The 21130-nt window shown below is 36.6% G+C and overlaps 1 protein-coding gene across 10 annotated transcripts in view; it reads left to right on the plus strand.

Moving 5' to 3' along the window:
• Positions 1-21130, plus strand: part of PTK2 (protein tyrosine kinase 2) — a 286007-nt gene that overhangs the window by 107531 nt on the left and 157346 nt on the right. For all 10 annotated transcript variants that reach the window (XM_021707659.1, XM_021707660.1, XM_021707661.1 and 7 more), the window contains 3 exons: positions 2800-2887; positions 18926-19005; positions 19235-19297. In XM_021707659.1, the coding sequence (XP_021563334.1) occupies positions 2800-2887; positions 18926-19005; positions 19235-19297 (231 nt within the window). The remainder of the gene's footprint in view (positions 1-2799; positions 2888-18925; positions 19006-19234; positions 19298-21130) is intronic.

Genomic DNA, 21130 nt, shown 5'->3' on the forward strand with positions numbered 1-21130 from the left:
GACCAGTTCAAATCCTGAACATGTAACCTTGGAACTGATTCCTTTTCTTGCTGAGCTTCATTTTTTTTTTAGTCTGCAAAATGCAATTCATGACACTTCTCTTCTCTGGTTATTATATTTGTTAAGAGAAATAGTGCATATAAAGTAGTTAAGTGCCTGGTAAGTTCTAAATTCAAAATAAATGAAATCTATTATGCTTTTATAATAATGACCCAATATAGACTATCTACAGTAAGTTATTAAACTCCTTCTGAGAGTAAAAGTAAAATGGAACTTAACCGTTTGTCAATTGTGTATTTTAATGACATAGACATTTAAAAATCTCAGCAGAACCTGTGTGTGTGTGTGTGTGTGTGTGTGTGTGTGTGTGTGTGTGTGTGTTGAATTTTTCTTCCTCAAAAGATTCCATTGAAACTTTAAAAAGGGCAGGCACAGTGGTTTATGCCTGTAGTCCTAGCACTTTGGAGATCAAGGAGGGAAGATTGCTTGAGCCCAGGAGTTTGAGACTAGTCTGGCCAACAAAACGAGACCCTGTCTCTACAAAAAAGTAAAAAAATTAGATAGTGTGGTGGTATGTGCCTGTAGTCGTAGCTACTAGAGAGGCTAAGGCAGGAGGATTGCTTGAGCCCAGGATCGTATCACTGCACTTCAACCTGGGTGACAGAGTGAGATTCAGTCTCAGGAAAAAAAACAAACAAATTTTAAACAGTGATAATAAAAAGATAGTGTTAAGAAAGGCAAGCCACAGAACAGGAAAGGATATTCGCCATGTTTAACAAAGACCTCACATCCAGAATATATAAAGAATATCTACAAGTCACTAGGAGGTTGGTAAAGAAAAGGCAGATAATTCAGTAGGAAAAACAAGAAGAAAATTTTGCCTCTTTTATTCACTGTTGGACAAATATTTCCCCAAAGAAGATATGCAGAATGGCCCAAAAATACATGAAGGGCTGGGTGCGATGGCTCAAGCCTGTAATCCCAGCACTTTGGGAGGCCAAGGTGAGAGGATTGCCTGAGGCCATGGGTTCGACAACAGCCTGGACAATTTGGTGAGACCTCTTTGCTACAATAAATCAAAAAATAAATAAATAAATTAGCCAGGCATGGTAGCACATGCCTGTAGTTCCGGCTACTTGGAAGGCTGTGGCGGAAGGATCGCCTGAGTCCAGCAGGTCAGCACTTGGGTGATCGTGAGCATACCACTGCACTCCAGTCTGGGCGACGGAGTGAGACTCCAACTCAAAAAAAAAATACATGAAGATGTGCTCATTTTAATTAATTATCAAGAAAATGTCAATTAAAACCACCATGAGAAAGTTAGAAAATACCAAGTGGAGGCAAGGGTATAGAGGAACCAGAACACCGCCATGCTGGTGAGAGTATGAAATGTTTTTTGTCTTTTTTTTTTTTTTAATTTTAGATTCAGAGGGTACACATGTGTATTCCTTACATGGACATATTGTGTAGTGGTGGGAATTGGGTCTCAGGTGGCCATTCCCCCTTATTAGTGTCACCAATGTCTGTTATTTTCATCCCCACATACAAGTGAGGATGTATGGTATTCTTGAGTCAGTTTACTTAGGATGATGATCTGCAGCTCCATTCATGTTGCTGCAAAGGACAAGATTTCATACTTTTTTATGGCTATGTAGGTGTGTGTGTGTGTGTGTGTGTGTGTGTGTGTGTGTGTGTGTGTGTGTGTGTGTGTGTAAGAGAGAGAGAGGGAGAGAGAGAGAATGAGTGAACATACAGGTACTGGTGTCTTTGTTATATAATGACCTCTGTTCCTTAGGGTAGATACCAAGTAGTGGGATTGCTGGATCAAATGGTAGGTCTACTTTTAGTTCTTTGAGTAATCTCCATAACACTTTCCATAGAGGTTGTACTAATTTGAGAGTATGAATTGTTACAACCTCTTTGACATGTTGTTTGATAATCTCTGCTAAACCTAGTGTATATATTTGTTATGATCCAATGATTGTATTCCTAGATATATACACAACAGAATGTATACATATGTTCACCGAAAGACATGTAAGAGTGTTAATGTGAAACCAGGCATGGTGGCTCATGCCTTTAATCCCAGCACTTTGGGAGGCTGAGGCAAGAGGATTGCCTGAGTCCAGGGGTTCGAGACCCGCCTGGGCATCATGGTAAGACCTCGTCTCTACAATAAATAAAAAAATTAGCCCGGTGTGATGGCGCATGCCTGTGGTTCTAGCTACTTGGAAGGCTAAGGCGGAAGGATCACCTGAGCCCAGCAGGTCGAGGCTGTGGTGGCCGTGAGCATGCCACTGCACTTCAGCCTGGGCGACAGAGTGAGACTCCGACTCAAAAAAAAAAAGTGTTAATGTGGGCAGACACCCAGATACACACAGATTGGGAAAGATGGAAAGAGCATTTTGGTGATGTTGGTTTGTTTAGGTTCCTGAGCAAATAGTACATACTGTGCGATTCCAGTGGTGTAAATTTAGACTTAGGGAAGCTCATGGAAGGTGGTAGAAGTGAGGACGGTTCTTCTCCTGGCAGTGGTGGAGAGTTGACCTATGGGGTTGGAGGGACTTTTGGAATTCTCATCTTGCTCTATCTCCTAGAAGAGTTGCTGAGATGTAATACAATTATGATATTTGTACTTTCTTTGCACTGAAAAGTAAAAAATTTACATTTAAAGATGAATTGATTTTCTTATTTTTAAAATCATCCTTCAGAGTAATTAGCAGTAATACTGTAATTGTAGACTATGAATTGAAAAAATGACTTATCTCTAATTGTTCTATTTTGTGAATTATCTTTTAGATATGAATTGAGAATTCGTTATTTGCCAAAAGGATTTCTAAACCAGTTTACTGAAGACAAGCCAACTTTGAATTTCTTCTATCAACAGGTATAAGGAGGCCACTTTAATATACATTTTTGTTTGTTTCTTTGAAATCCTATTTATTACATATTTTTATTTTAGAATTAGACTAAACCTCACACTTGGAAGAATATAAATTCTTAAATATAAACTTTAAAAGCTACTTCTTTTATGTGGAGATGGTAGGTCCACAACCGTTTCTCTATCTTTAATTCAAATATTATTATCATGCCTGAATATCAACAAATTTGTCCTATGTAGAAATTGCTGCCAAAGCCAACTATACCCATATAATCTTGATGGCAATTTCCATAGTAAAGCAAAAGTTGACTTTTTTTTACACTGAGTAGCTTTGCTTATTACCCGTTAGGGTGTTAGTTAGGCAATAAATGTATGTAGTATAAATGAACTAACACAATTTTACAACCAAGTAATTGTTATTTAGCAGTATTAGTGAAGAATACCAAAAAGGCTAATAAATATTGAAGATATGTAATACATATATTTTTGCTATTAAATGTACAGGTTTTTTGTTTTAATAAAAATATCTATTAAATATCTACTCTGGACCAGGAATACAGAAATTATGGCATAATCCATGCATTTTAAATTCTTTTGTTGACCACGGGCAGTGACTCATGCTTGTAATCTCAGCACTTTGGGAGGCTTGTAATTGTAGCACTTTAAGAGGCCAAGGATTGCTTGAGGCCAGGAGTCCAAGACCAACCTGGGTAGCAAAGCAAGACTCCGTCTCTACAAAAAATATGAAAATTAGCCAGACATGGTGGTACGCACCTGTAGTCCCATCTACTTGGAAGGCACAGATGGAAAGATCACTTGCCTCCAGGAGTTTAAGGTGCAGTGAGCTATGACCATACCACTGTACTCCAGCCTGGGTAACAGAGTGAAACCCTATCTCAAAAAAAAAAAAAAAAAAAAATTCTGAGTCCAGGGATTCAAACAATTACTTTGTGTTTGAACCTATGCTGTTAGTAAGCACAAATGATATGACCATGTATAGAAGAGTCTGCTAACCCATTGTAAACTTGGAATCAAGATAGCTCCCCTGAAAAGTATCATTTGAGGAGTCTCCAAATTGTAGAATGAAGAAGATTGTGTTTTCTAGATAAGAACATGGAGAGAGAAGAAAATAATGGTGCATTTAAGACTCATCTAAAAAGTTTTATAGCAAACTGTTCAGATAGACAGGGACCACATCATGTAAATAGAGAGGTTTTAAGTTTTCTTCTGAAGATTATTGGGAGCCATTTAAAGACTTTATTTAGCAAATGGCACAATCAGAATTTTTTTTTTTTGAGTGGGAATCTTACTCTGTCATCTAGGCATAAGTGGATCATGGCTGGTGCAACCTTGACCTGCTGGGCACAGGCAATCCTTCGACCTCAGCCTTCCAAGTAACTGGGACTACAGGCGTGAGCTACCACATCTGTCTAATTTTTTTTTTTTTTAGTTGTAGAGACGAGGTCTCATCATGTTACTCAGGCTGGTCTCGAACTCCCAGACTCAGGCAATCTTCTTGTCTCGGCCTCCCAAAGTGTTAGAATTACAAGTGTGAGCCACTGTGCCCGGGTAGAATTTTATTTTATTTTATTTTATTTTAATGAGACCACTCTGATTGGGTGGTAGTATCAAGGGTAGATTGGATTTTTTCAAGACGGCAAGCACCTTCAGAGGCTCTTTAGCTATTCTAGCAAGAAATTAGAAAGATATAAAGTATAAGGATAGGATAGTAAGTATAGTTAATGGATGGATTTGACAGAACTCAGAGATTGAACTAAAATGGAATGTGAAAATAAGGAAGAAAAAAGCTTAAACTGTAAGTCTAGGCCCTAGCACCAGTAAAGAGCAATGGTGGATTCGATTCAAAAGAGGTAGTAAGAAGGTAAATTGTTTTATTTCTCTGTGTGAGATAATGGATGTTCCTACTTATGAGATTCAAACAGAGAGTAGGAAGCTAAGGACGTTTCCAGCTTTTGGAAGGGGGTATCTGTTTTCTTTTTGTCTGTGAAGTAGAATTAATATAGGAAATATAAAGTAATCTTAGATAAGGGATTTGTGGGAAGTTTTGAGGGTTTACAATATGCAGAGTTGAATAGGAGAGGGAGTTAAGTTTGGCAAATTGGAAAGAAAGAAGACATGTTTAGCGTCCATCTGAGATTGTTGGAAGCCTACTCCTATTGCAAAGATCATTTTCAGTTTACTAACTGGTTTTCACAGGTATTATTACATCACATTATTTAGGAATCTGTTGAGTTCATATTTTGATGAAAGAGGTAATACAAGAGTTTAAATAGCATTTTTCTCTTATAGATGATCTATATCAGGATTGGTGTTATTTCTTTAGGAAAAAATCTACTCGCTGAGGAAATATATGGCTACTTTAGTGATATTGATTTCCTGAATGCATAATACAAGCCAAAATAGCTAGCAGTTATTCCTTTTTATAATTTCTAGGCTAACCTGAAAGTTGGCATCTTTTTTGTTCTTTCCTTGTTCATGCTGTTACTAGGTTGTCCTAATTTTTCCTTGTTGGAGACCTGCTTCTATCTATATGACTAAAAATTAGTATTAGATCAGGCATGGTGACTCACGTCTGTAATCACAACAAATCTGATATGAATGTATTTAAGGCTCTCAGTATACTGGTCAATTAATTAGTTCTAACAAATCTTGAACTCCTGGGCTCAAGCAACCCTGGATTTCAAGATGTGCCTGGGTAGCATAGCAAGAGCTCATCTCTACAGAAAATTAGCTGGACTTGGTGATGCACACCTGTAGTTCCAGCTACTTGGGAGTCTGAGGCAGAAGGATCACCTGAGCCCAGGAGATCGAGACTGCAGTGAGCTCTGAGTGTGCCACTGCACTCCAGCCTGGTTGACAGAGTGAGATCCTGACTCAACAACAACAAAAAAAGTTAGTATAACACATACCAATGTTTCCTTATATCTTGTGACAGTCTATATAATTCAGCTGAGTAGTCTTTATAAAACCCAAGAGAAAGTGAAGTATAATGATGAAAGTTTTATTAAAAGACTATGCAGTGAATATAATTATGTGCCTGTTCTGCATATAATAGCTCTGTGATTAGGTACCTCTGAGTTTCTTTGTACTAAGTCTCTTGTCTCATGTACTAAAATACAGATATATATGACCTATTCTACAGGACTATTATATTGATTAAATGAGATAAAATTGTCTGCCGTATAATTGCTCCATGACTTTTTGAATTTCAGTCTATAGACAGTACCAGGCTTATGAGGATTCAGCATTTACCGTTTGCATATCAAGGTGGGAACTGCACGTTATGGGATGGTACATTTCATATCTTGTCTTTTTCTTTCCTGTGTGCTCTCTGTATTGACCCTTCAGCTCCTCAACCTCACCTTCTGCTGTCATTCATTTCTACAGTTTCTCTTCCTCAACCCATCCTCTTTTTAATTTTTAAAAATTTGCTAACTTAGAAGAAAGGAAGTACTATGATTTGTTAGAATGAATGAATTGACAAGTATACTGAGAGCCTTAAATATATTCATATCAGATTTGTTAGATGACCCTATTCCCATTTTTGGAAATAAAAAACAGGTGAACATTGGCAGTTTCATATTTATTTGACCTAATAATTCTACTACTAGGAATTTATTCTAAAGGACTATCAAGACTTATATATGTATGTATATACAAACATGTTCATAGGCATATTATAGTAACAAGAAAGAAATTGAAAGTATTGCAGCTGTCTGTCAAGAGATTGGTTAAGTACATTCTGCTGAGTTTCAGATTTATGAATCCGTTATAAATAGAGGGTCACAGCTATTCATGGATATGGAAGGTATTACATTAAATGGTATTTTTAAAAACAGGCTAGGTGTGAATCATGTATAATTTCATTTTTGTGAAGAAAATATATACTTTTTATTTTACCCTGATGTGGCAAGAAAGTTTTGAATATAGTATGATTTTTCATTGTTAGTTTGGTGGGTAATTATATATTTGACTTTTCTTAATTAATTCTCAGTGCAGAATCTTTCCTGGTACATGTCTGGAAAATGTAGAACTAGAACTGTTAATGGTGATCCATATGTTGTTCCTAGTACTCAACTTGGGAAGAAGTTTAATTCCACAGTTGAAAAACCAGTTAGAAATTCAGAATTTTCTCCTACTTAAACACACACACACACACACACACACACACACACACACACACACACACACACATAAATAGAGGAAGGGATAAGTAAATAAATAATTGACACCTTTAGGTTTTTATAGCCAAACTATATTTAACTGAGATTGCAGCTGAAATATTATGTAAGAACTTGTATGAAGAAATTTTCACTGAATTTTAAGATAAATTAATCACTTTAAAAGGATCTTAGAATTCGATGACACCCATTCTGTAACTAGTGTCAGCAAATTTCATGGCTGAGTTTGATCACTTTGATCAGTGGTTTAACTTTAACTGTTAATTAAATTACTTTATTTCTCAGTACCTCAAGGTTTTTTTCCTCCAGTGTTTTATTATGAAACTTTTCAAATGTACTGCCATGTTGAAAGACTTTTACAATGAATACCTGCATACTCACACCACCAGGAGTCTACTATTAACATTTATTGAGTTTACTTTATCGCATAACTATTTTTTATTTCTCCATTCCTTTAACGGGCAAGTATTCCATCTGAATTTTGGTACATTTCAAAGTAAATTTCAGGTATCAGTACACTTCAACATGTATATTGTTTGTTTTTTTTTTTTTTGAGTTGAAGTCTCACTCTGTTGCCCAGACTGGAGTGCAGTGACCGCTTCCGGCCACCGCAGCCTCGACCTGCTGTGCTCCAGTGATCCTTCCTCCTCAGCCTTCCGAGTAACCGGAATTACAGGCATGCGCTACCACGCCTGGCTGATTTTTTGATTTATTGTAGAGATGAGGGTCTCGCTGCCCAGGCGGGTCTTGAACCCGCGGGCTCAGGCAGTTCACTCACCTCAGCCTCCCAAAGGTGCGGGATTACAGGCTGAGCCACCGAGCCCGGCAACATGTATATTGTTAACTTAGAGTTCAGTATTTAGTTACAGTTTCTGTTTGTTTTGATATAAAATTTACATAAAATTAAATGAAATGCATACATATTAAGTGTACATTTATTGAATTTTCACAAATATATTTACCAGATTAATCTAAATCCCTGTCAGGCTGTGGAATATGACCGTCACCCCAGTTTCCCAGTCATTCCTCGCTTCAGCCACTAGAAGCAGTCATTGCTTCTGTATTTTTCCCACTATAGTTTAATTTTGTCTGTTTCAGAATTTCTTATAGACTTATATAGTATGTATTCTTTTATATAAAGCTTCTGTGCTCAGTGTAACATATTTGAGATTTCAATAATTTGCTTTTTTATTGTTGAGTAGTATTCTGTTACCTAAATATATTACAGTGTATTTATTAATTCTCCCATTGATAGACATCTAGAGTGTCCCTATTTTTTGCTACTATTGATAAGATAGCTATGAACATTCTGTTCCAAACATTTTTGTGAGCATAATTCCTCTTGGAGTGGAATTGCTGCATCGTAAGATAGGTATATGTTTTATTTTACAAGAAAGTGCTAGCCATTTCTCAAAAATGTTTGTATGATTTTATATTTCCCTCAATGATGTATGAGGTTTCTGATTGCTCCATATTCTGTCCATCATTTAGTGTTACCAGTTTTGTTTTTTCTTTTTTTTTGAGTTGGATTCTCACTCTGTCGCCCAGGCTGGAGTGCAGTGGCACGCTCACGGCCACCGTAGCCTTAACCTGCTGGGCTCAGGCAATCCTTCCGCCTCAACCTCCCAAGTAGCTGGAACTACAGGCATGTGCTACCATGCCCAGCTTATTTAGTTTTTTTATTTTAGCACTTCCAATCAGCGTGTGGTGGAATCACACATAGAAACTAATAATGGTTGAGCACTCTTTCAAGTGTATATTGAATGTTAGTTTGTTGCCTTTTTTGAAAGTCTGCTTAAATCTTTTTGCTCATTATGTATTGTTAAATTGTAAGACTTTTTCCCCCCCAATTTTTAAAATTGTGGTGGAATACACATTTGCCATCCTAAACATTTTTTATGTGTTATAGATCACTAATGCTAAATATATTAATAATTTTGTGCAACCATCACCACCATCCCTTTCTATAAAGTCTTTTCATCTTATAAAACAAAAACTGTATGACCATTAGACATATGGGTAATTCCCCATTTACCCATACCCACTTGTCCCATGGCAATCATCATTCTACATTTTGTCTCTGTGATTTTAGAATATAGGACGTTTTCATATATCTTGGATGCCAGTCCTTTGTCACGTTTTGTTTTGCTAATATTCTCTCCCACCCTGTGGCTTGCCTATCCATTTTCCTAACCGATTTTAGTTTTGTTTCTTTCTTTTTTTTAATATGGAAAATAGGGCAGGGGATTGTAGTCAATATTCAGTGAAATAATGTGTCAAAGCACTTAGAAATATCTGGCACATGGTGAACACCCTTGAGTGTTTTCTGCTCTAATTTCTGTTTTAGAGAAATCAACATTTTTAATGCTTTGACTTTTTTATCAGGGTAGAAATCAAATAGTTAAATTTAGATGATCTCTACCACCACTCCTATTCTATGCAAAAAAAGGAAGGAGAGGGAGGGGAAAAGAGGATAATAAACTGCCTTAATTTTATTATTCTTTATTTTGAAATTTCATTCAAGCCCAGTTTGGATGGGGTCATGAGAAAAAAAATTAATCAGTGGATATATTAATGTTTGAATGTTGTATTACTGTTTGGACATTATTGTTAAGAATACATTTCATTTTATTAAAAGATGGCCTAAATATGACTACCATTATGAGAAATCTCAAATGATTCACTAAATGTTTTTGACCCATTTGTGAAAACTCCGAAAGGAAATCCTGAAAGATACTAATCAGCACAGTCTAAAAATAACCTAGAATCTTGTTATAACACTATTCACTGTAGAGAAGGAGTCATTTATAAAAATGAGTTCTGACATAAAGCTAATGACTCACTTGAAAGCAAGAAAAGTGCTTTTTACCCTGAAGTCAATTTTTTTCCTTTGCCAAATTACGTTTCATTTATCTTTCTCTCTCATCTTTCATTGGTTAAAGTTGTATTTGATTGGCAACCTTTTACTGATTATGTATGGTTATGGCCATTTGTTTGAAGACCAGTGTTCATTGTTTAATCAAGAAGTTGTCATATTAAGTAAATTAGCATTGAGGATGCTAAATTTGTACAGAAATCATTTAGCTCTGTAGAAATGTTCTACTCTTAAGATGCTTGGGTCTGATGTGAAGTTGTTATTGTTTACTCCTACAAACATTTTAAGTTTTAAAACAAGTATATCCATCTGTTTGCTCTTAAAAAACATTAAGTAATCAATGGTTTACTTGACTAGAAGAGTTCCAGTAGGAAATTGGAGAAAATACTGAGTCTGGAATCATAACTCTGTGGTATAGAATCTAAACTTACTTGTAAAATGTGTGATGTTCCAGAGTGTGCTTATTTCTTGTTGATCAATATTTTATTTTTATTCCAATTGTTTTTAGCTTTATAAGTTTTTGTTATTATATTATCAGAAGTTAATTTCCTTCTCTATATTTTCTTGACCTGGAAGCTGTCAGTTACAACATTCTGAAATTGCACATTAAAGAGGGAACTCTTAGTTTAAAAACTGACATTTTCATTGTGAGAATTATCAGCTGCCCTTTTTTCAGAGAGAAGGTAAAATTAAATATGTTGTAAGTCTGTCTTATTAGAAGGCATATTTTCTTTAATAGATTTAAAGTGTGCATTTCTTCTCCCTTTTGCATTCTTGTATGTTTTTGGTAATTTGAGAAGAAGCACTTATGGTTAATGAAGACTTAGGTAAACTCGTCTTCTTTATACTATTCAACTCGTATTTCTTGATCACCCTTCTGTATAAAACCCTTTAAAAATGAAAGATAGAAATGGTCGTTTCTAGCAGTTTGCTGTTTCCTGCCAATATTTTTAATTTGTCTTTAATCTGCCTCAGGGCCATTGACAGACTTTTAATTTTGTTAGGAATACTCCTGTCTTGGAGACCCCTTCAAACTGGCTGATTTATTAAAAGGAATTGTAGGGCTCAGAAGTTGTTAATATTTGTGGCTATGGTTTATTTCAGTGAAAGAATACAGAGTGAAATCAGCAGCTGGAAAGGGCTCATGGAGCCAAGTCCAGAGGAAATCAAGGGGAAGTTTATAGTTAGCTTCTCCCTTTGGTGTTGCACAGGGCATGTTTAATTCCTCCAGCAATGATGTGAAGTTTTGCCAAGACTCTGGCCTGAGCTTGGGTGTTTAAGGTGTTTATTGGACATCTGTCTCATAGGTGTATCTGTGCCTGCATGATTTACCTTATTTATTTATTTATTTAAGCTCAGGACCCTAGAGAGAAAACAGGTGTTTATCATCATCACAGTGTATGCATAAATTATCTGATCAGATTGTAAACCAATTTTTTCGCCAATTGGTGGTCAAATTGTGGCCAAGTCTTTAGGTATACAAAAGCACTCTTACTAGACAGAGCACTTAAGGAGTTTAGTTTCCAAGAATCAAAAGCAGGAGTCCTAACCTCCGGGCTGCAGGCTAGTACCAGTCCATGGCCTGTTAGGAACCAGGCAGCACAGCAGGAGGTGAGTGACTGGCGAGCAGAGCTCTGCCTTCTGTCAGATCAGCAGCTGCGTTGGATTCTCATAGGAATATGAACCCTCTTGTGAACTGCACATGCAAGGGATCTAGATTGTGCATTCCTTATGAGAATCTAATGCCTGATGATCCTTCCATTCATGGAAAAATTGTCTTTCATGAAACTGTCTTTGATGCCAAAAAGACTGGTGACCACTGGACTAAGGACCAGTACTAAAAATAGGCCTTATTGGTGAATGTTCAGTGTTTGAGCATCCCAGGCCTGCTGAGTTTCCTGCCTAACTCCCCTTTCCTTTTCTAGACTTAGATTACTTCTACTCAGTCTTCAACTCTTAATTTAAATGATGCTTTCTATGAAAAGCCTTCCATAATACCTTCACATATTTCATACAGCATATACACATTTTTAATACATTGTAAAATATGTTTTATTGAGGTATAATTTATGTACAAAAAATCAATTTAAATATATACCATACAAGAAGTTTTGACAAATGTATATAGGCAAGTACCACTACAACCATAATACAGTACAATATAAAAAATAGGGAAATTGACATTGGTAATATTCTGGTAACTATACTACACACCTTATTTAAATTTCACTGTTGGCCAGGCTTGGTGGCTCAGTCTGTAATCTCAGCACTTTGGGACGCCGAGGCTAGTGGATTGCCTGAGCCTGCGCATTCGAAACCAGCCTGGACAACTTAGCGAGACCTCATCTCCACAATAAATAAAAAATTAGCTGAATGTGGTAGTGCGTGCCTGTAGTTCCAGCTACTTGGAAGACTGAGGCGGAAGGATTGCCAGAGCTCAGCTGGTTGAGGCTGCGGTGGCCCTAAGTGTGCCGCTGCACCCCAGCCTGGGTGACAGAGTGAGACTCTGACTCATAAAATAAATAAATATCCCACAGAATGGGAAAAAATATTTACCAACTGTATATCTGACAAAGGCCTAACATCTAGGATCTACAAGGAACTCAAACATGCCAAAAGGAAAAAAAACAAACAGCCCATTAACAAGTGGGCAAAAGACATGAATAGATACTTCTCAAAAGAAGATATATGGGCAGCCAACAAACACATGAAAAAGTACTCAGCCTCACTCATCATCAGAGAAATGCAAATCAAAACCACATTGAGATACCACCTAACCCCAGTAAGAATGGCCATCATTAATAATACAAACAACAGCAGATGCTGGTGAGGATGCGGAGAAAAAGGAATGCTTTAACACTGCTGGTGGGAATGCAAACTAGTGTATTGTGGCAATTTCTGAAAGAATAGAAATTGCTGAGGTGAGTGGATTGCCTGAGCCCATGGGTTCGAGACCCGCCTGGGCAGCGAGACCTCATCTCTACAATAAATCAAAAAATCAGCCGGGTGTGGTAGTGCACACCTGTAATTCCAGCTACTCGGAAGGCTGAGGCGGAAGGATCACTGGAGCCCAGCAGGTCGAGGCTGCGGTGGCCAGGAGCAGCCCCTGCACTCCAGTCTGGGTGACAGAGTGAGACTCCAACTCAAAAAAAAAAAAAAAAAAATTGACCTTCCATCTGACCCAGCAATTCCCCTGTTGGGAATTTACTTGGAGGAACTCAGATCATTCTACAAAAAAGATACCTGCACACGTATGTTTGTTGCAGCTCTGTTCACAATAGCAAAAACATAGAACTGACCATGTTGCCCACTGAAGCTGAATTGGATTAAAAATATGTGATACATATACACAATGGAATATTATGTGGCCAGAAGAAGGATAAACATATGGTCTTCGCAGCATCTTGGATAGATTTAGAGTCGCTCATACTCAGTGATCTATCACAGAAGCAAAGAACAGAGTACTATATGTTTTCACTCATAAGCAGACCTTGAAGAATTATTACAATACTATAAGAAAGTGATTGGCAGTAGTGGGAAACTGTCGGGGGAGGGGTGGGATTGGCAGTTGATGGAAACTGCTAGGGGAGGGAGGGGCATACCTCACTGACAAGGGTACCTGCATAATCAGCGTTTGTATACCTAACCCTGAATTGTACCCCACATCTTTATAATAATAAATAAGTAAATAAATTTCACTGTGTGTGTGGGGGGGGTTCTGTGCAGTTTTAGCACAGATACGGATGCATATAACCATCATAATCAAGATGCAGAACTATCCCATCAATACAAAGAAACTCCCTGTTGCTTACTGTAAAGTCACACCCTTTTCTGTCCCTTAACCTAGCAACCACCGATCTGCTGTCTACATGTTGTATTTAACTGTTGTTATCTGTTGTACCCACCAATATGGTGTACATTCAGTGAGAGCAAACATGAAGTTTATCTTCTTCACCATTTTATCTCCCCATAGTAAGGGCATGACTTTTAGGTACTTAATTTATTCTCTTCAGTAACTTGAAGGTTGACTTTTAATGCTTGCTAATGCCCTAATCAAAAATTTTATATTTACTAGAAGAGTTTTATTAGAAGATGTCAAGAAATAAAGGAACTAGATGCCTTTAAAGTTTGAGAAATCAGAATTTTTATGTGTGCATACACACATCTGCAGTCACACACACACACATGCTGTGGACACACACTCAACATCAAATCATCTTTTAAAAATTGGTGCAATTATATTCTTCATTTACCTCTGATAAAGTTTGGTGTTACTTATTCATTATAAATAGACAAAAGAAAAAGCCAATGGAAATACTTGTTGTTCATATAGGTTTTCTAGCTTTACATTCTACCCTCAACATAATATTTAAGGTAATTCTTTTTAAATTAAAATTTCCCTACCATTACCTTTCTGTAAGTTTCGTGTATGTTTTATTTACTGCCATTTCCTGGCACATGCTAGGCATTAGTTAAATAAATCAATGAATGCATAACTGTTAAATACTTTGTTAAATGATATATTAGACTGAAAAAGTATATGAGTCATTAAGGTTTTCTTAATCCTTAATTTGCTTATTTTTATAGCTTAGTTATAAAGAGGAAAAATTAAGTTAGTTTTAATTGGGAGCTGCCATATGAAAACATATAGAAACATACTCTACCTGGTCTTACAGAAATTCAGATAGGAGTGTTTGACAACTGAGTACCAGGCTCTAAGAATAAAGTTACTTGTCTTAGGCCAGGCCCACTTAGTAAGTAAACTAGTCAATTTCACCTTTGTTTCTGCTCAGCCCCATCCTCTCACATAAGCTATGGAGGACTTTTGGGTTAGTTGATACAATTGTCTGGCGGTGTTAGAGTATTCAGAAGAGACCATACATCTTATGCTGTAGCCAAAGCATTGAGTTGACATGTGAAATAGGTATGGAGTAATTTGGACTAATATTTTTTAATGGATAACATGAGCAGTTTTTTATTAAAAACTGTGCTTAATTCTATTGAAGAATAACATGAAAAACCTCATGAGTATAAATACAATATTTGCACAAAGCAAGAAGAAAGTCTAAATCCATCCTATTTTTTAAGTATAAAATAAATGTGGAAATGAATTAATTTTGAAAATCCAAAAACAACTTTCAGCAGCCTTCTTTTTTTTTTTTTGAGTTGGAGTCTCACTCCGTCACTCAGGCTGGAGTGCAGTGGCACGCTCACAGCCACTCTAGCATCGATCTGCTGGGCTCTGACAGTCCTTCTACCTCTCCCTTCCAAGTAGCTGGGCTGGTCTTGAATCCGTGGGCTCAGGCAATCCACTTGCCTCTGCCTCCCAAAGTTCTGGGATTATTACCAAGTCCGGCCAGCAGTCTTTTCTTGAAAGGATCTTGTAAGCTTCCTGGGCCTGGAGTTAATAAACAGTAGTAATACATAGTAGAAAGAGAGAATACAATACAATAGCAGTGTTACAGTTAACCAGGAGATGCATGTGAGGCAATTATTGTGGTTACATACTGGGGTTGCCAGGATAGAGGAGATGTGGGTCCTCCTCATTGTTAATCTTCATTCTAGGTCAGAATGTTTGTACTGTAGAAGAGTTCATAGCTTGTAGTTACAGACTAAAGCTTGAGTTTTAGAGGTTGATAGATCTGGATTTTGAGTCCTAACTTTAATACTTATTTAATGTAATCCTGTGTAAATTAAGTTTTCTGGTCTGATAGGACTAATAAACTCTACCTTGAAGAATTATTGTGAAGATCAGAAATAATATATGTAAAATGCTTAGCATTGTACCTATTCCCTGGCAGATACTGCTTAAATAATATGTAGTTCCTCTGCTATCATTTTGATCATTTTCTTTAGACTTTTTTTGAAGCTATGAAATGGGGGATGATTACAATGCTAAACTCACAGTGATGCTGTGAGGATTAAATGAGATATTATGAATGAATCTGCTTGACATGTTGCTGAATATATGTACTTTAAGTACATAAACTTAAATACTTGATAAATTTATTTCACAAATAAAAGTGATTAATTCTGCTGGGAGTTATAAATCAAGAAATGTTTTATAAAAGAGATGAACACTAAATGTAAATAACCCTGAGTCTTGAAGCCCATCCTCAGTATGTGACCATGCTCAGAGACTTCAGAGAACACTCTCTAGAGACTAGATGGCAGGGAGCACCAAGCTTGAACAGAGTTTATTTTCTCTCCTCCAGCAACAGGAAACTATTTTGGAACTTGAGGTTAGGACAGCTGGGGTTAGGGTCTGTTATGATAACTTGTTCATATTGAATTAATACTTTTTGCAGAATATGTTGATCTTTTCAGACCATGAATAGATTTTAGGCCATGATAATGCAGCTCTGATAATAAAGAGTAGATTGGAGCTGTAGGAAAAGCAACTCTCAGAACTTTGAAGCAATGCTCATAAATGAGGGGATTTTTTTCATAAAGATTGTTACAGTTTTTCCTTTTTTCATGTTTATAGCTAATATGAGTTTGATTTTGATGAGTGATATATATTTGTTTACATTTTTCCCACCTGGAAATAGTGTTAGAAATTATAACAATTACTCTTCAAGACTATTTTGTAATGGTACGTTTTCTTCAACATGTAATTGATAGTCTGCAATGGTTTCCCTGAAATCTGTGTCACTCAATTAAGAGCCACTGAATGTTTCCATTGGAACAATGCTGGTATTTCTCTACCTTATCTAAATACCTATCTTGGTTTGTCTTTTGAGCCTTTATTTTTGTGTTCAATAATAAATCTACTTATAACGCTAAAACCTAGTTTTTAAATTTGGATTTATTTTTTGTTTTATAGAAGCAAAAGCCAATCAAAATTTAAACAAAATGACTCTGGGACTAAAGCTTTTTACTTAATTTTGCGGATTGAGTAATTCAGTTCCAACTGAACAGTCTTAAGTGCCTTCTATGTGCAAGGAATATAGAAATTATTGTTGCTTATAAATCTTATATGAAAACTAATATTCACACATAGAGGTACCCACACCCAAGTTTGATGACTGTTTATTTGTTCATTAATTTGTCCACTTATTCATTCAATAAATATTTATTGATCACCTTAAGTCTCAGTGCTAATGCAGAAAATAAAGCAAAGATTTAGATCAGAGATAGCACTGCTGCTAGGTGAGAGGACATTTTTTCTACCTTAAGAGAAAGGAATAAGTAGGTGGGTACATATTCATGATAGGCTGTACATTTCTGATAGGCTAAAGAGAGTATTCCCATTGCATGCCTTTTGTCTTCTCTCTGAGAAAGCTGTGTGGGAAGTCTACTGGAAAGAGTATGAAATTGGTGGATTGGAGAACTTCCTAGGCAAGCATTGTTGAATTTCCAGACAGTTTTAGCTGGCCATTTGAGATTTGTTGTCATGAATATACTAGAATATAGGTTTTCCAGCTGCTCAGCAGTAAGTTTGAAGAGGGGAGGGTGGGTGGTTAGGGATCAGTGAAGTTTGGTTTTGTCATGTAATTAAAATAGGGGGTAATGGGAAACAGAAGAGTTTGGGATCTTTGTAAGAGATGGTCATAATGGTGAATTATTCAGTACAAAATAGATAAAGATTTGTGTGAAATGAGGGGTTACTTAACTGGGAATGGAAATCTGAGCAAGTGGGCTGGCAGACTCTGAAGCAATAGGTGAAGAGCAGGATGTCTGAAAACTTTTTTAGGGCAGAAGTCAACATACTTTTTCTGTAAAGAGTAAATATTTTAGACTTTGAAGACTAAGAGGCAAAATTGAAGGTATTATGAAAGTACTTTTGTAATGAGAGAAGGCCAGGTACAGTGGCTCGCACCTGTAATCCCAGCACTTTGGGAGGCCAAGGTGGGAGGATTGCTTGAGCCCAGGAATTTGAGACTAACCTGGGCAACATACTAAGATCTTGTCTCTACAAAAAAATTTTAAAAAGCAGCTGCGTACTGTTGCATGTGCTTGTAGTCCTAGTTACTCAGGAGCTGAGGTGAAAGAATTGCCTGAGCATAGGAGTTTGAGGCTGCAATGAGCTATGATGTGCCAGTACACTCTAGCCTAGGCAACAGCGTGAGATCCCAACTAAAAAAATAAAAATAAAAAAGAGGGAAGACAAATTTCTACAAATTTTTGTATTGACAAAATTCATGATATAATAACTGAATATAGTTTTTAAAAATACAGATGTATTAATGAGAAGGATGGGATGCCTTTTAGGGGAGAGGTAGATAACATTTTACTTGAGGTTCAAAATAAGTACTCTCTTTCATTAAAATCAGTTGTACATGTTGCTCTCTCAGGTTAATCTATAAGGCGACTGTACATATTTCATTGTTGAAAATGTTTTTATCCTGTCGTGTACTTGCCAATACTGCTGTCAGTCTATCAGCTCTTTTAATTGGGCTTATTCATTGGTTAGAAGGTATTTCTAGAATTCTGTTAGATTCTTCTCTTTATATTAGGCTTTAAGCATGTATTTCTTTTACAGATTAATTACTTAAAATTGATGGGTAAATGGAAGTACCTTTATTGCACAGTTACATGAATTTTGAAGTATGTAAATTTTCTTTACTCTTTCATTTAGGAATTTTAAAATGCTATTGGAACTGTAGTTTGAGTTTAGAAAATACTTCTGCTATAAATTACTGTGGAAGAAGAAATCTCCTTTATTATTTTTACGTTTGACAGCATGAGAAGGGTGTAAAGCAGCTTACCATTATTGCAATTCAGACTGTGTCAACTGTTTGTTAATGTCCCATTTAAATGGTCATAGATTATATGATCTTTCCTTAGTAGGAGACCAATTTATTTCTCTAATTATTTTTGGTATGACTAATTTTTGTATCTTTAGCATTTAGCATAATTATTGACATGGTGTAAAGTAGTTGAAAGGTACTCAATAAACTTATTGAATGAATATATTTAAGATATGTTCTTTTAAAACAATTTTTCCCATTTCTTTTATTGTAGGTGAAGAGCGATTATATGTTAGAGATAGCTGATCAAGTGGACCAGGAGATTGCTTTGAAGTTGGGTTGTCTAGAAATACGGTAAGATGATGAGTATACACTGAGGACTTTATTCATTGTTTATTATTTTGGAATGTTTTCCAGGTATTTTCTTGTTCCCCATAACGATTATTGGTAAAATACTGAAAAAAATTTGAGAAGATTTTGAATTATTTGTTTATTATTTAGATCCCTCTACCCCAGTTTTTATCATTTAACAACATAAATATTCCTTATATTATACATATCAATTTATGTCTTCCCTTTTTAGGCGATCGTATTGGGAAATGCGGGGCAATGCACTAGAAAAGAAGTCTAACTATGAAGTATTAGAGTAAGTATTACTCATTTAAGCTATACCTGGAAATATTTAGAACTCAATCATTTTTTAGTTTATCTTGATTTAAAAGTAAATATCGACTCTAAAACCCTACTATTTCTTAAACTTTTATATCTAGAAGAGGGAAAGTTTTAAGAAAATAATTCTTAAGCCAGGCTCAGTGGCTCAGCCTGTAATCCCCTGCTTTGGGAGGCTGAGGTGAGTGGATCACCTGAGCCCACGGGTTCGAGACCTGCCTGGGCAACTTGGCGAGACCTCATCTCTACAATAAATCAAAAATGAGCCGGGCGTGGTAGCGCGCGCCTGTAGTTCCAGCTACTTGGAAGGCTGAGGCGGAAGGATCGCCAGAGCCCAGCAGGTCGAGGCTGCGGTGGCCAGGAGCGGCCACTGCACTCCAGTCTGGGTGACAGAGTGAGACTCCAACTCAAAGAAAAGAAAAGAAAAGAAAGAGAATAATTCTTGATGACATTAATTGTATCAGCAAACATTGAAATTTGTTGATAAATGTCTTAAGGCAAATATTGTGTATGGTCTGTTAACACATATATAATTGACTTTTTTGTCTGTAGATTTATTCATAATGGCATAACATTTCATTTCTCATTTACACTGAACTCTATAATTGCCTGTTCATTGCTTATAAATTATTATCATATCTTCTGTATAAGTTAATACAGATTTTTTTTCACAAATGGAGATATGGGATTAGTTGCTTCTGTATCAAAATTTAGAATGGCTAAAAAATTTTCTTAAAAAATTTTTTTCTGATAATGAAATTAATTTAAATGTTAGACTGTTATACTAGATTGTATTAAATATTTATAATCCAATCTGGAGCTTATGTTTTGGAAGGCTGGAAGTTCTGTACTTCATCTTTTTGGAAAGAGATTCAGCAAAAGATACTGAGCATTGAGTCCTTTATAGCTAAATACTAGAGATTCAGAAATTAATAATACAAACTTTTAACCCTCAGGAAGCTTACAGCTAGAAGGAAGATTCTCAGAAAAGTAAACAAAGTTATAAAATAATGTGCTGGAAAATAAGGAGAAGTATCTGCAGGATATTTTCAGAAGAGTTGGCAGGTGACGTCTGAGGTGGTTTCACAGGGAGAAGTTATTTGTCCTGGTTCTTGATTGATTTATTCACAAAATGTAGGCAGATGAAGGTTATTGAATGGGAGCCAGTCAGGAGGAGAAATCAGCATTTGCAAAAGCACAGAACCATAGGCAATTTGATAAAGGTTAGAAAACTAGCCATTGGTTGGGGATAGACAGATCACCATGCTTATGAGGGAGAGATAAGGATATGTATATAGGGGCCAGGTCAGTACCTGTCTAAGACATTCTTCAGCGAGTCTGGCATTGGTCCTTATACATGGCTGACCCAATGAACCATTTTAAGCAGGACAGTGGTATGATGAGATTTGTGATTAAGAATTCCATGTTTGGAAAGCTGAGGTGAGAGAATTGCCTGAGCCCAAATGTTCGAGACCAGCCAGGGCAACACGGTGAGACTTTGTCTCTACAATAAATCAGAAAATTAGCCAGGCTCAGTGGCTCAGCCTGTAATCCCAGCATTTTGAGAGACTGAGACAAGTAGATTGCCTGAGCCCACGTGTTCAAGACCCACACGGGCAACTTGGCGAGTCCTCGTCTCCACAATAAATCAAAAATTAGCCGGGCGTGGTATCGCGCACCTGTAGTTCCGGCTACTTGGAAGGCTGAGGTGGAAGGATTGCTGGAGCCCAGCAGGTCGAGGCTGTGGTGACCGGGAGCATGCCACTGCACTCTAGTCTGGGCGACAGAGTGAAACTCCAACTCAAAAAAA

This window comes from Carlito syrichta, unplaced genomic scaffold (genome assembly GCF_000164805.1).
Source record: "Carlito syrichta isolate Samal-C Ts95f unplaced genomic scaffold, Tarsius_syrichta-2.0.1 Scaffold123331, whole genome shotgun sequence".
Classification (NCBI taxonomy): domain Eukaryota; kingdom Metazoa; phylum Chordata; class Mammalia; order Primates; family Tarsiidae; genus Carlito; species Carlito syrichta.